This window comes from Pezoporus occidentalis, unplaced genomic scaffold (genome assembly GCF_034315485.1).
Source record: "Pezoporus occidentalis ecotype Australia unplaced genomic scaffold, CSIRO_AGI_Poc_V1 ctg131, whole genome shotgun sequence".
Taxonomy (NCBI): domain Eukaryota; kingdom Metazoa; phylum Chordata; class Aves; order Psittaciformes; family Psittacidae; genus Pezoporus; species Pezoporus occidentalis.
In genome coordinates this window covers 1,001,848-1,018,038 of record NW_026913115.1, presented here as the reverse complement: position 1 = coordinate 1,018,038, position 16,191 = coordinate 1,001,848, and the positions used below count along the sequence as shown (strand labels likewise).

At 39.9% G+C, this 16,191-nt stretch overlaps 1 protein-coding gene across 2 annotated transcripts in view; it reads right to left on the bottom strand.

Moving 5' to 3' along the window:
• The window catches only part of PLEKHA7 (pleckstrin homology domain containing A7), a 167,568-nt gene that overhangs the window by 64,393 nt on the left and 86,984 nt on the right, over window positions 1-16,191 (bottom strand). For both annotated transcript variants that reach the window (XM_062608894.1, XM_062608895.1), the window contains exon 4: window positions 9,041-9,124. In XM_062608894.1, coding sequence (XP_062464878.1) covers window positions 9,041-9,124 — 84 coding nt within the window. The remainder of the gene's footprint in view (window positions 1-9,040; window positions 9,125-16,191) is intronic.

Sequence of the window (16,191 nt, the reverse complement as noted above, 5' to 3'; positions counted from 1 at the left end):
ACAAGCTACAGCAAGTCCCTAAAATCCCTGGCCAGCCTTCAATGCACAAGAGCTTCATTACATCAGTTTGAGTCAATTTGCCTAACCTCCCATAGACCAAGTCTCCTACTTCAGTGTTTAATCAGCTTTAGGAATATCCAGTTTCAGCAATGGGCAGATTAAGACACTTCCCATATCTAATGCTGCCTAAGATATTTCTGTTGATCAACCAGTTTTATTATCTGCTTTTGACTCTGTTTTTACTTGTTCCCTTTCCACTTTATAAACTTTCAAAACAGATAGAAAATGCAGACTTCCAACATGCCCGCATCTTACTTGGCTCTTCTTAATATTTATCATCAAAAAGGTTCCATTTCGCTGGTCAAGGCAACTAAACTGAGAGTAGGAATTTCAATAAGGGAGGAACACTAACAGGGATGTGACAGAGAATTCTAATCTGCTTCAAGATCAATTGAAAGCATTAGATTTGATAACTTTAATAAGGCCACTAGAAATGAGTGGCAAACCTATGAAAACAAAACATAACCAAGGAAAAGGTTTGGGCTTAGAAGACACAAAATTTCTCTTCTTTCCTTAAGGTTTATATTGTTTACAATGTCCACAACACAAACTATTGAGTTTTGTTCTGTAGGACAGTCACAGGATACTGTCCAGACACTCACTGTGGCAAGGAGGGAGGAAATAAAGTAGTGGGGGAAGAGGAGAGAGGATTTAACATACATGTCCAGAAAATCTGTAGGCTTTCCAGACAATAGTTTGGTTAAATAATTTTTCTTCCTTTTACCAGTAGCTATTTCAGAGAGAGCCAACTGTCTCAGGAAAGACAAAAAAGAACAATAACATTTAAGCTTCAACAAATTCGAATTAATTTTTCTAATAAATTATTTGTATGGGAATTAATATGGGAAGAAAAATAACCCCAGAGGAATGGGTTTAATCTACAAGTTCAACTCTGATTGCACAGATTTTCATTATTCCAAAAGATACTGTTTCACCATAGGTTAAAATACTGCAGCTAAAGGAAAACAGTAAAAAATTTAGAACTGGAGAGGAAGATAAGCTTTATATGTTTTTAACAAGACCATCACTATCAAAAAAATCCTAATGAAATACAGAACACTAAACTCAATTTCCTAGCATTTGTAATGTTGACATTTAAGCAATTTCTCTTCTAGTTGCTACTGAAAATGACCACTGCCAATAAATCATGCTGTCCTTTTCTAGTAGCATCAAGATTAATGACAAACTTCAACTTCACAAGGGAAAAGATGTTTTTTAAAAAATGTGAGGTTGTTGCCATGTGGAAGAACTCAAATAGTCAGCAAAAAGAGACAGCAAGTCCATTGAAAGAGAAAACACATTATTATTCTCCTATGAAACATTTCTGGCAGCCAACACTTGAGATCCAAACTTTCCATAAATGATATGTAATAGAAAACCCTAAACAATACTGAAGTTAATTTAATTATTTGTATATGCTATTTCAAGGATAAAATAAGATTCATTGCATGAAATCAAAACATAACAAAACTCATGAATTCACATCTCTTAATTGCTAATTAATACTCTCAGTCTGGTTTTGAAAGCAAATAAAAATATGCAGAATTACCTGAAATATCCCAGGATGTTAATGGAGTTAACACTGTTCTGACCGTATTTACAGATTCATCTTTAAACATAAGTGACTATAGTGTTATTTCTCTGCATTCAGAAACATTTGTTCAAATCACCATTACCAATGATGTTTGATAACATCTGTTATCCAACAGTCCATTCTGCCTTGGTCATAGTGATGTTTTTGTCTATTTGCGGGACAGTTTGTTTACTGCCTCCCCCAAGGGTGTGCAGACATACGCAAATTGCAGTATGTACATTCAGAGATCCAGTCCCTTCTAAATATTTTAAAATACTTGAAAATAACACTTTATGTTGTACCTCCTGTCAAGCAACATCCTGATCTACTTAAACAATGCTAGTAAGGCTACAGAAATCATTTACCACCTAAAATATCTACACGGCCAATATTTGGCTTATTAAAACAAACACTGAACAATGACAACAACAAAAAAAATTTAATACACCAGTAATCCATAATGAGAACAAAATACGACAGAACACACTCCTTGTCTCTAAAAGAGCATGAAGATCAGTTGACTTAGAAGATCCACATTCATATCAGCAACATAAAAAGTTTCTTTTGTTGGAACTCAACATACACAACTCAAAAATATCATGTCAATCAATAGTAAATTTACTATTCAACTAGATTAAAAAAAAAAAATATCTGTCCTAGTATTTCTATACATGTAAACATGGCAGATATTTCTTTGGGGGTTGGCTGAGTTTCCTCCATTCTCTCCACCTGATATTTTTGCTGCTATAGCAACAAAATGCAATAGACAAAATAAGACAGCTCTCTCCACAGAGGTGATACACAGGCTTTAGCAGCTGCACGAAAAACACGCAAAAAAGAGGATGACTCTCATTGGATTAAGCACAAAATATTTTTTTACCTATTTTTCTACATTTATGTTAAAATCTTACCTTTTTTAACTTTAACGTGCTATCTTCTCATTTGCAAACATACTATTACAGATATATGGTAAAGCTTCTAATACACAACTACTAGTATTTACCAACAGGTACAATTCAATACATGGCTATAAGTGCCTGCTGCTTCCTTTTGGTATACAATTATTAAAGATCTGTTACTTAAAGAAAGGTAAGAGAGAAGAAATGTAAACATTACATACACCTAACCTAAGTAACTGTATCATAGACTTTTCAAAGGAATGCACATGTAACGATGTGGTTAAAGTAAATCTAACACCTGTCCAGCAGCTTTAGCATAGAATCATAGAACAGTTAAGGCTCGAAAGGACACCAAGGTCATCAAGTTCCAACCCCCCCTGCCATGGGCAGGGGTACCTCACACTAAACCATGTCACCCGAGGCTCTGCCCAGCCTGGCCTTGAACACTGCCAGGGATGGAGCATTCACAACCTCCCTGGGCAACCCATTCCAGTGCCTCACCACCCTAAGAGGAAAGAATTTCCTCCTTATATCCAATCTAAACTTCCCCTGTTTAAGTTTTAAGCCGTTACCACTTGTCCTATCACTACAGTCCCTAATGAAGAGTCCCTCTCCAGCATCCCTGTAGGTCCCCTTCAGATACTGGAAGGCTGCTATGAGGTCTCCATGCAGCCTTCTCTTCTCCAGGCTGAACAGCCCCAACTTTCTCAGCCTGTCTTCATACGGGAGGTGCTCCAGTCCCCTGATCATCCTCGTGGCCCTCCTCTGGACTTGTTCCAACAGTTCCATGTCCTTTTTATGTTGAGGACACCAGAACTGCACACAATACTCCAGGTGAGGTCTCACAAGAGCAGAGGGGCAGGATCACCTCCTTCAACCTGCTGGTCATGTTCCTTTTGATGCAGCCCAGTATATGGTTGGCTTTCTGTGCTGCAAATGCACACTGAAGCTGGCTCATGTTCATTTTCTCATAGACCAATATGCCCAAGTCCTTCTCCGCGGGGCAAAAGATAACGCAGCTCAAGTTACAGATTCCAGGCAATGTGCTATGTTTTCATCCTCCAGTTACAATGGAGTTAAGGAAATCAGATTTTGGCTTAAAAAGCAGAATTGATGTGATATTATTTAAAAAGGGAAATGCCTTAGGAAAAACAGTAGTGAAATACAGTCTCAGCCTTCTACTGAAAGTATCCAAGTTGTCATTTGATCAAGTGAAGCAAGGGCATCTGGTTCACAACTGACTCATAATCAAGCTAAAATTACTTAGAATCATAGAATAGTTAGGGTTGGAAAGGACCTTAAGATCAAGTTCCAACCCCCCTGCTATGGGCAGGGACACCTCACACTAAACCATGCCATCCAAGGCCTCGTCCAACCTGGTCATTATTGGTATCATTTTCCAAAACTTCTTTTCAAATCTTTTTGACTGAAGATTGCTTCCTGGATAACAAATGGCCAGAGCTGTCCACACATTTGTCATTCCTAATTACTGTAAATTAGTTTTCTGATGTTAAATGTGTCCTTTCAATAGATAAGTTTGTTGCAGCCTGAACAAGTTTGTTCTTAAGCCCACCCACCCACCCCATCCCACCCACCACTAATTCCCAGTCAATATGTTGTGACCACTCCTGGATTTGTCATTAATCATAAATTAGAATCAACTTGTAACATCACAACAGTACTGAAGAACAAATTGCCTTTTATGAAATCCTACTACTTCAGAGAGGATTCTTTATCTGTAAGACAAAAGTACACTTGGTCAAAAGGATCCTATGATGGAAAGTTTCCACAGACCTTGTAAATCCAGAGACTATCCTTCCAACTGTGTTCTGTTTGTGAAAGTCATTTCATCACAAGGTATGATCTGCAACACTGATTCCAAACTAATATACAATCCATACAAACACACACCACCACCAATTCCGCACAAATCCCTGATGCCTGAAGGAAAATAACTGAAAACATGGCATAACTCCATTACAATTCCTGGGCCTAAAGACAGGGAGGTGCTAATAGCTCCTTTATTTCAGCAGACACCCACAATGCGTCAACAGTGTCATTGGACAGGAATTCAGATACGACTGTGATGAACAGCACTGGTGTAAAACCCACACTGTCATATAGAAGCAGTACAAAACTTAGGAAACCAGAGCATCCCACACACTTGAAAATGACACCTTTAAAGCAATTTTAACTGATATCTTAAAACCATCTAATTTTAAAAACACTCTATGTACTTCAGACCACTAATAAAGCTTAGAAAAATGTTCTTCCAATAAATGTCTCCTGAGTAGTCACTATACACATACTCCTCTCTATATCCTTTCACCCATTCCCTCGTCTTTTAGAACATTAATCTTAACTACATTGTAAGATTTTTCCTGCTTTTGATACCATCTCAGTATGAGTAACTAAAGTCTAGAGATGACAAGTTGTGCCCATTCATCTGACTGCCCTCCAAATAAACACCTTCATTTCTCTTAAAAAAAAAATTCTACCATACACAAAAAGTCACTCAAACCATGTCATCACCAGCATGTTGTTCTTTCAGTTCTGCCTGTAATATTTTATCTGCTACTGAGATTACAAAAGCAGAAACAGCCTAGGGAAGTGTGGCAAACCCAGGGAGGCACTCAGAGGAGTTTTAGCCAAACACCTGTTTTTCCTTACACACAGTATCACAGTATCACAGTATGCTGGAGATTGGAAGGGACCTCAAAAGATCATCTAGTCCAATCCCCCTGCCAGAGCAGGAACACCTAGATAACGTTACACAGGAATGTGTCCAGGCGGGCTTTGAATGTCTCCAGGGAAGGAGACTCCACAACCTCCCTGGGCAGCCTGTTCCAGTGTTCCGTCACCCTCACTGAGAAGAAGTTCCTTCTCAAGTTTAAGTGGAACCTCTTGTGTTCCAGTTTGCACCCATTACCCCTTGTCCTATCATTGTTTGCCGCTGAGTAGAGCCTGGCTCCATCCTCGTGACACTCCCCCTTTATATATTTATAGACACTTATAAGGTCACACCTCAGTCTCCTCTTCTCTAAACTATAAAGACCCAGCTCCCTCAGTCTTTCCTCATAAGGGAGATGCTCCACTCCCTTAATCATCTTGGTTGCCCTGCGCTGGACTCTCTCCAGCAGCTCCCTGTCCCTCTTGAACTGAGGGGCCCAGAACTGGACACAATATTCCAGATGCGGTCTCACCAGGGCAGAGTAGAGGGGAAGGAGGACCTCTCTCAACCTACTAACCACCGCCCTTCTAATACACCCCAGGATGCCATTGGCCTTCTTAGCCACAAGGGCACAGTGTTGGCTCATGGTCATCCTGTCGTCCACTAGGACCCCCAGGTCCCTCTCCCCTACACTGCTCTCTAGCAGGTCGTTTCCCAACCTATACTGGAACCTGGGGTTGTTCCTGCCCAGATGCAGGACTCTACACTTTCCCTTGTTATATTTCATCCCGTTATTCCCTGCCCAACTCTCCAGCCTGTCCAGGTCTCGCTGGATGGCAGCACAGCCTTCTGGCGTGTCAGCCACTCCTCCCAGCTTAGTGTCATCAGCAAACTTGCTGATAGTTCAATTCCCTCATCTAAATCATTGATGAATATATTAAATAATACCGGTCCCAGTACTGACCCTTGAGGCACTCCACTAGTTACAGGCCTCCAACTAGACTCAGCCCCATAGACTACAACTCTCTGGCTTCTCTCCTTCAGCCAGTTCGCAGTCCACCTCACTACCTGGTCATCCAGTCCACACTTCCTCAATTTAGCCGTGAGGATGCTGTGGGAGACTGTGTCAAATGCTTTGCTAAAGTCAAGGTAGACCACATCCACCGCTCTGCCATCATCCATCCACCGTGTTATTTCCTCATAAAAGGCTAAGAGATTGGTCAAACATGATTTCTCCCTGGTGAAGCCATGTTGACTGCCCCTCATAACCCTCTTATCCTTGATATGCCTTAAGATGGCACCAAGGACAAGGTGTTCCATCACTTTCCCAGGGATGGAGGTGAGGCTGACCGGTCTATAGTTACCCGGGTCCTCCTTCTTGCCCTTTTTGAAGACCGGAGTGACATTTGCCTTCCTCCAGTCCTCAGGCACCTCTCCCGTTTCCCAGGACTTGGTAAAGATGATGGCGAGTGGTCTAGCAATGACTTCCGCCAGTTCCCTCAGCACCCGCGGGTGCATCCCATCTGGACCCATGGATTTATGGACATCCAGATTGCTCAACTGGTCTCTAACCCATTCCTCATCGACTAAGGCAAGTCGCTCCGTCGACCTGACTTCATCTAAGGTCTCAGGGGTATAGGGCTCTTCAGGACTGCCTGCAGCAGAGTAGACAGAGACAAAGAAGGCATTCAGTAACTCTGCCATCTCTGCATCTTCTGTCACCAGGGCACCCATCCCGTTCATCAGTGGGCCTACACTGCCTCTGGTGTTAGTTTTGTCTGCCATGTACTTGAAAAAGCTCTTTTTGCTGTCCTTGACCCTTCTTGCCAGGTTTAATTCTAAGGAAGCCTTAGTCCTCCTAGCTGCCTTCCTACATCCCCTAGCAGCAGCCTTATATTCCTCCCAAGTGGCCAGCCCCTCCTTCCATGACCTGTAAACTCTCCTCTTCCACTTGAGCATACCCAGCAATTCCCTATTTAGCCACACAGGTCTCTTGGCCCTCTTCCTTGACTTCCTACGTGTCGGGATGCTCCGATCTTGAGCACGGAAAAAGCAGTCCTTGAATGTCAACCAACTATCTTGGGCCCCTTTTCCTTCAAGCAGCCTTGCCCATGGGATTTCCCCTAGCAATTGCTTGAAAAGGCCAAAGTTTGCCCTGCTAAAGTCCAGGGTTGCAATTCTACTTGGTATTCTACTAGTCCTACCACACAAGATCCTGAACTTCACCATCTCGTGGCCACTGCAACCAAGGCAGCCCTCTACCCTTACTGCTTCAACCAGACCCTCCTTGTTAGTGAGGATGAGATCCAGCAGCGCTCCTCTCCTGGTCACATGTACAAATCTTCTTTGTATTAAATATGACTGGACCTTTGCAACAGAGTAATTAAAAAAATCAATTAACAGGTGGAAGCTGGAACATAGATGGACAGTGGCTGTTGTCCAGACTGCCTTTGAGATTTGCTCCATTCCAAGATACCTGTTCTCCTCACTAAATGAATTGGAGCAGCTCCTCTGGATACCTGTCATGAACCAAACCCCTCCAAGCAGCAAGCCATCCGCATACCATGTAACACCTGGGGTGACCTCCAGCTCGGTAGCTGTCCTGCAGTCTTTGTGCAAAGGCCTCTTCCATACACTGCAAAATATGTTCAACATCCTATATCACACTGGTTCGCAGCAGGTGCCTTAACACAGCACTGGCCCTTGGACTTGTTTTGGGCTTGGGGAAGGGCAGTTCAGTGTCTCAAGGTTGTTCCAGAACCTCTGAGCAGAGACCTATGCAGTCATGCTCTACTTTCCTCTCCAAGTCCACAAGAGAAGACATTGTCCTCAGTCTCCTGGCAGTCTTGCATGCTCCTTCTCTGAGCCTCCTTTCTCTTGATTTTACAGTGCTTTAAATTAAATGTAAAGCGAATTAGATGTTACACGATTTGAAACATAAAGCATTAAGAATTGTATGGTCAGCCATACAAACCACCAATCCAGGCCACTACAGCCTGATGCCAGCTTCTGTGACACATGAAGAGCTGGAGGCTGCTTAAATAGTGTTAGAAGATTAGGCTGGAAAGGGAAAAGCTATCTGGTGTTGTCCCATTCTCTTGCCCTTTGGAGTGGTTTTAGAAGTAATGTAAAACTTTCTCCTAGACTCCATCTAGGGAAGATATCCAGTCATCCCATTACAGAAGGGATTACAGGAGCAATCTAGCATGCAGGATGATAGGAGTAGACAGGGAGTGATCCAATGAACCAACAAAATGCCCAGATACACCACTTTGAACATATGCATTTCTTCTTTTTTTTTTTTATAATCAGACAATCAAGATAAAATGTGCTGGAAACCCATGGATGTTATTCCATTGCTCTAGAATAAATTGAAAAATGCCTAATCAACCTTTATATTTATTTTTATTTTTTTATATACCAGCCCAAGATAGGGAATGTAGAAAACCTAAAACCTAAGAAAACCATGGAATTGCAATGGAAACAAGTAATATTTTGTGCATTACAATTTCAGTACAAACCTGCCAGTTTGTTCTAAAGAACTTTACATTTACGTTCTCTCTGTCTGATATTTCTATAAGGCTAAAGCAGCATTGCTTAAGTATCCTATTTATATTGTCTTTTTTGCTTGTTTATTGGGGAGTGGCGGTTCTTTGGTTTTGTTTTTTATAAAGATCTGGTAAAGATTTTCTCTCAAGCCCTAGCATGGAACAGCGCTAAAATCAAAAACATCACAATGAGAAGTAAATTTTTAAGCATAAACCGTATCAATGACATTTTTTTCTACAAAAAGAAGAACTGCCAAAATACTAAACTACGGCAGGTAAAACTACTTACTCTTCTCGCAAAATAAATTCAATATTTTCTGGAGAAACCTGTCCTGTCACAGGATGTCTAAATGACGTGGTCTGCTGATTATGGCTGAAATGAAAAAAAAAAGAAAAAAAAGAAAAGAAAAAGGAAATTAATATTACTAAATATGGCAAAATATATCTATGACCTCTAAAAGGAAGAACTTTTTACATTGAAGCTTTGCCGCTGCGACTCCAGAAATGAAACATATTTCTGATGTACTTTTAAGAAATGTTTTCAGCTCCTTCCTGCATTCTTGTTGACTTTGTCAATGACACACTGTACCATTTAATTATTAAACAGGTTAATGTTTTAAAAGAAAGCTAGTTGCAATCCTTAGTTAGGGAGACACAGTTGAATTTATGATTATCTACACCTGATGGTTAACAAATTATTTAAGCATAACATAGAAATGACACCACATAAATTACTGATTTGTTCTTCTGTAAATGTCACAGACTAGAACCAGTAAAATAATTAAAAATGTCACTTGACATTTTACACAATTTGTAATATTTAATAAGATCACTGACAGATTTTGTAGAAGCCATTTGTTGCATGCTTTTTTTTTTCCTCTAGTATGGAATTTCTTCAATGTTATTTCCCTTACACCTCAATGCAGAGGTTTACATAACCTTAGCCATTCAGCTGCATGGCGAATATAAACATAATTTAGTATTTCATTTCATCTGAGTTGAATTAGAGTCTGGATTTTCCATCAACTGTCCCTTCAGAGTACTATCTAGATGTTTTGCAATGCTCAGAGAAACAGTGCTATCTATTAAAGACAATTATTGTATCTGTGTAACTGTACTCATATAATGCAAAAATACAGAGTGAAGAAAGCTTATTTCAAGATAAACTGATAGTCTTCCCTCCCCTCCAAAGTCAGTCATTTCAATTAATTGTAGAGAGAACACAAGACAATTTCTAGATTCTCATACGTCATAAGCCCTTTGTTATGCAGGCCTGTCAAAAGAAACATCTGGAAAACCCATGAAAATCACAAATTTTAAAGAAATAAGAAACCAAAATTGTTACTTTGGCTACAATTAGAAAGGTTGCGGCTGACATGCAGTTAAGGAGACTTAGAATTATACGAAGTAACAAACCAAGAGCTCACTTATTTAAGGTTCTGATTTTTTATGGGTTTAGTTCACAATAGTTAGGTAAACAACATCCAAAACTAGAATTCCCATCAAATGCAGAAAAATATCATTGAGTATGTTCAGAAAACAAACATAATAAGACCTCAAAGATCCAAAAATGAACACTTCATCATATTTTATATTTTTTTCTTTTTTCATTTTAGAGAAGATTTGGGTTTAACTGTCTAGCACTGCAGGATTTCCACCAGGAATAGAATAAGATATAAAAAAAATATTTCAGGGTTTCAAAGTAATGAAATTACAAAGCAATAACACTCTTTCAGTAAAGGACAGCTAAAAAACAAACAGCTCATGCAGCCATAACATTCAAATGTAAACAGTTCAGAACATGCCTTGATTTTAAAAAACCAAACACAACCTAGCAAAACACACCACCAAAAGCAACCACCGAATGCAATAAACACACACACCTCCAAAAACACCCTCTCCAAAATCAAACAAATAAAAAAACCCACCAGAAAATCAAACAAACCACAATCAAACCCACAAATTACTCACATGAAGTCCCACTTACACCATGAATGGCAAAGGATGTTTTCTGTGTTATGAACTTTTCACCCCTTTTTCCAATATGCCTTGCTACGAGATGTTGTATATAAGGGGCCAATAAAGCAAACATTTTCAATAATAAACTGAAAGCTGTGACAACTTATGTTACATGAAAGGACTTTTTCCAGCCTCACCTATTGCAAAAATCCTAACCCTATAGCCACTAAAAAGTGTGAACAAGATATTACTTCATTAACTACCCCATGGCACCATCAACAGCATTCACTCCCTAGGCTGGTGAGAACTGACCTCTGCTACAGAAGTGGGTTAATGAAGTTCCTTTGCAGTTTCTAACTCTTCAGTTTTCCTTTGAAATCCGAGATCAGGAGAAAGTATTTCCATTAAGCCTGCAGTGTAACATGTACAAAGCAACCATCATCTTTTTCTCACAAAAGGACTGAGGAGTATTGTTTTATAAACAAGCATTTTTATGTGAGTTCATATTCAAATTTTGGGTATACATCCAAAGAAATAAACAGAAACTTGAAGATGTTTTCAAAGAAAATAATACATAAGTATAAAAAATACATTTACCACACCGTCCCATTTTAAGCTGAAAGTCTTTCAAATCAGGACTGAAGCAGTCTGTTAGCCTCTGATATTTAGGCCAGGAGTACTAACTAAAATGCAGATACATTGTTAGCTTTAAAAAAAGAAAATACCTTGTCAGCTTTATTCTCTAGAGGCAAATATATCCTGGGCTGCATCAAAAGGAGCGTGACCAGCAGGTCGAAGGAGGTGATCCTGCCCCTTTACTCTGCTCTCATGAGACCTCACCTGGAGTATTGTGTACAGTTCTGGTGTCCTCAACATAAAAAGGACATGGGACTGTTGGAACAAGTCCAGAGGAGGGCCACGAGGATGATCAGGGGACTGGAGCACCTCCCGTATGAAGACAGGCTGAGAAAGTTGGGGCTGTTCAGCCTGGAGAAGAGAAGGCTGCGTGGAGACCTCATAGCAGCCTTCCAGTATCTGAAGGGGGCCTATAGGGATGCTGGGGAGGGACTCTTCATTAGGGACTGTAGTGACAGGACAAGGGGTAACAGGTTAAACAGGGGAAGTTTAGATTGGATATAAGGAGAAGTTCTTTACTGTGAGGTTGGTGAGGCACTGGAATGGGTTGCCCAGGGAGGTTGTGAATGCTCCATCCCTGGTGGTGTTCAAGGCCGGGTTAGGCAGAGCCTTGGATGACATGGTTTAGTGTGAGGTGTCCCTGCCCACGGCAGGGGGGTTGGAACTTGCTGATCTTAAGGTCCTTTCCAACCCTAACTGTTCTATGATTCTAAACTGTCAACAAGCTCTCATCTGAAGGATTCTAAATTCACCAAGCCTTCCAAAGGTGAAATAGTCCTGTTGCTGAAATTACTAACAGACTAAATATTACTTGCCAATAATAAAAGTTACAGCTGGAAAGCATACATTTCTTCAATATCTGAACAACTGCATTTTGGGACAAGTTTTGCGCTTTGAATAGTTAAGAGCAGTGAAACAGAAGGATAATTTCTTTACTACATAAAATGCACATGGTGATTCCCAGCCAAGGAGAAGGCATAAAAGACCAAAACTTTCTGCAAATCTGCAGCCTCAATATACTTAGGACTTGACTGGGAAGACAGAAATTAAACCACTGCCACCAACAGTTAGTGTTGCAGACACACAGTGGTTTATTTGAACTTGAAAAGTGAGAGTTTAAGTGTTTTGCCTCGCAGGATTCATTAAGAATAAGCAATACTATTTAAAACAATCTATGCAACAGATGGCTAATGCCCTGCAACAAGGAATTATATAGCAGGGAGACTTTTGTCTACAGTGAGAGCAGGCAAACACAGAACAGGTTGCCTAGCAAGACTGCGGAATCTCCATCCTCGGAAAAAATCCGAAACATGGCCAGGTAAGACCCTGAGCAACTGAATCGAACTTTGTAAATTAGCTCCAACTTTAAGTTGGCCTAGCTGTGAACAGGAGCGGCTGGGTCAGATGGGGCCAGAGGTTCTTTCCAACTTAAACTATTCTGTTCTGTCATTCTCTGCTGCTCCCTCCATCCTTCTCTGCAAATATAATTTAAATCTTAAAATACCTTTGAAGCCTTCCCAGTATTTAAATAAACATATTCTGAGAATATCAGTAGTACCTCGTTTTGATCAGAACAAGAGAAACTGTAGTATTAGACTTACAGATTTAGATTTTGGTTTTTGTTGTTTTCATATCCTTTAAATATTTGCTTCACAGTAATACCTGCTTACACAAAAATAATTACAATAATGTCTCCAGTGGTAGTGACCTAGTAAACTTGTTGCAGTGAAAGTTCTCCCTCCTTTCCAAGCACAAACCAAAAGACTTAGTCCAGTTGTTCTCCAGACACATCAGCCAATCAAGACTCTCAGTAGTTCCTTCAAATAGCAACTGCTGTACGTGTTTCTATTGTCCAGAAATCTAACATTTATAACAGGCACAATAAATGAGCCTTAATAAAAGGACACAATGTGCTGCTTTACTCTTCATGCCCCCTTTTTTTTTTTTTTAATCTCCCACTGGAGAAAACAAAACTGGGAAAGCTTATGATGCTTCACCATGCGAATTCTGAACACTGCGTAACCTGCATCGGTACACCACCATTCATGTGAAATGCCAAGCTAACTTTTCTAGTAAAACTATGAATTTTCCATGTGATAAATTATGCCATTTTCCCTAGTAATCATCTTTTAATTGTAACAGTTTTGTATTACTCTGATTTTGTATAATTATTAATCAACTTAACCACCAAGGCAAAGCAAGTATGAAAACATCAAAAATTCACGCAAAAATTACATTCACAAGCATCTACCACTACCATCATTATTAAATTACACTATAGACCATTTAAAAGTACTTCTGAATTTCAAAACTACAGAACACCATTTTCCAAGGCTTGTTCTTGGTTTGTGTCTTGGGTTCAGCAGTAGCACTCATTTTTTCTCCTTCTTAGTAGCTGGTGCAGTGCTGTGTTTTTGACTTTTGACCTGGGAACAGCACTGATAATACTGATGTTTTTAGTTGTTGCTAAGTAATGTTTAGTCTGACCAAGGACTTTCTGGGTCTCATGCTCTGCCAGGGAGGAGAGGAACCGGGAGGAAGCAGAGACGGGACACCTGAATCAAACTAGCCAAAGAAGTATTCCATACCACAGCACGTCATGCTCAGGATGTAACCGAGAGTTACCCAGAAGGGCTAGATCACTGCTTGGTCGGGCTGGGTATCAAGGGGTATTGTATTCTCTTCCCTTGTTATTTCCCTTATCATTATTATTCTTGGTGGTAGCAGCAGTTGGTTTGTGTTATACCTTAATTACTGGACTGTTCTTATCTCAACCCGTGGGAGTTACGTTCTTTTGATTCTCCTCCCCCTCCCTCTTGGGGGGAGGGGGGAAGAAAGGTGAGGACTGAGCGAGAGGGCTGTGTGGCTGACTTACGGCCTGGGCTTAAACCATGACAGTTTGTAATAGTTAAGACTCAGACTTTTCATAACAGAGTCACAGTTCAAACACCAGTTCTTTCTCATTAGATATTACAAGACAAATTCTACCATTTCACAGCATGCGTACACAACACTTACAAACATAAGTGTGGGCAGTCATCCACTGCATTAAGACCGATGTACTATAGCAGTTTAGAAAGACTCAAGACGTTCAAGACATGAACAGAGTTATCCGGCTAACACTAGCCACATGTGAAAGCATGCTGTTTGAGCACCTAATGTAATTTTTTAAGTTGGCCCTGGGCTCAGGAGGTGGAACCAGATGACCTTACAAAGTGGATGATTACTCCTGCTGGATGTATGGGAGTGATGATATGGTAACACCTTTCTGCTCACCATCAGCACGCATCCTAAAACGTTTCTCAGGTGTTGATTAAGTCTGCAAATTTTACATTGCCAATCCTTTGTTTGCACTAACCTAACCTACAATATGATGAAATTTAAGTGATTTAAGCACAGGAAAACCACACAATTACAATCTAGTCTCCATTCTTATAGTGCAATTGACATAGGCAGGCATTTTTAACTGCATGGATACTTTTGCAGAACTCCTAATTACACGACTTCACCTATTCAGGGGGTTGTGGGTTTTTTTCTCTCTTTTTTTTTTCTTTCATTTCATTTTGTATTGAAGTCAAAGCCAGGTTTTAATAATTAACTTTTGGACATGACTGATGCTGATGACCTTTCATTTGAAGTCAAGCAAGTTTATAGACTGCCTCTAGAGTAATCTACATGCCCAGGCAGATGAAGTTGAAATGTACAAATCAACTACTGATTGAATCTACATCACATTAACAAATCTATAGTTGCAAGAATAATTCATGCTGTCCTTGGACAGACTGCTCTATAAATTATTATAAGCCTTTTTTAGAGTACTTATTTTCCACATAGGCTGATGGTTTTACACTTACCTGCAAGACCAGATAAGCGTTAACACCTTTATATTGAATTCCCCATTGATGATAGTTATGCAGGAGCACCCAAACTTCTACAGGGAGTTACTGGTATAAAAGGAGAACTCATACAGTGAAGAACTGCTGTTCAACCAGGAAACTGTTACTCCAAACAGGAGAAAGTGCTTGCATCCAACCAGGCAAACAGCCAGGCATACTATGCTTTATTTCATAACATATTTCTGAAATATATCAATAGCTTCAAAATAGTTCCAGCATTGCCTTCCGAGTAACTTTTAGATACTTGCTTTCAGAATTAGTTAGAAAGAATATCAATGAGTAGTCCAACAAAATCAGTGCCATCAAAGTTCTGCAAATAATGTTATTAGAAGAAAAATGCAGTGTAATACAGATTTAATTTGGAAGAATTGACAACAAAACCAAAAACTTGTATTACACAAGCAATAGCATCACTTCAAGCTGGAAGCACACAAAACCCCATCTTCTCAAGATACTAAATGTTATCCCCATTTCAAAATAATAGTGTGTCTCCTCAGAATTTCATTAAAATCCTTGCTGCACTGTAATCAGTGTCTGGAAGACCTTCTTAGGGCCAAAATTTCACCCCTTTATACAGTGTTTTAACCTATAAACTACTGCATGAGAATCACAAAGTGATTGTTTCAAACCTCACGCCCTCCTTATGCTATCACCCTGAGAAATCACAAGTGTTCAGTTATTTAGTGAGAATACAATTCTGAAACTATCTTGAGCAGCAATGTCCGTAACTACAATCAGTCAACACAAGAGCCTGTGCTTATACAGACAGCTAAGGGGACAGCTGGCATGACATCAGATTAGATCGTAAACTGACAGTCATGCTCTCACATAGCATCCTTTCTTCTACCTAGCTCACTTATGATAAGGTGAAAAATGAACTGCAAGTTTCTTTGGAACTAAGTCAATCTTTTTTTCCTGTCTTAATGAACTACAAAAAATAATTTATACT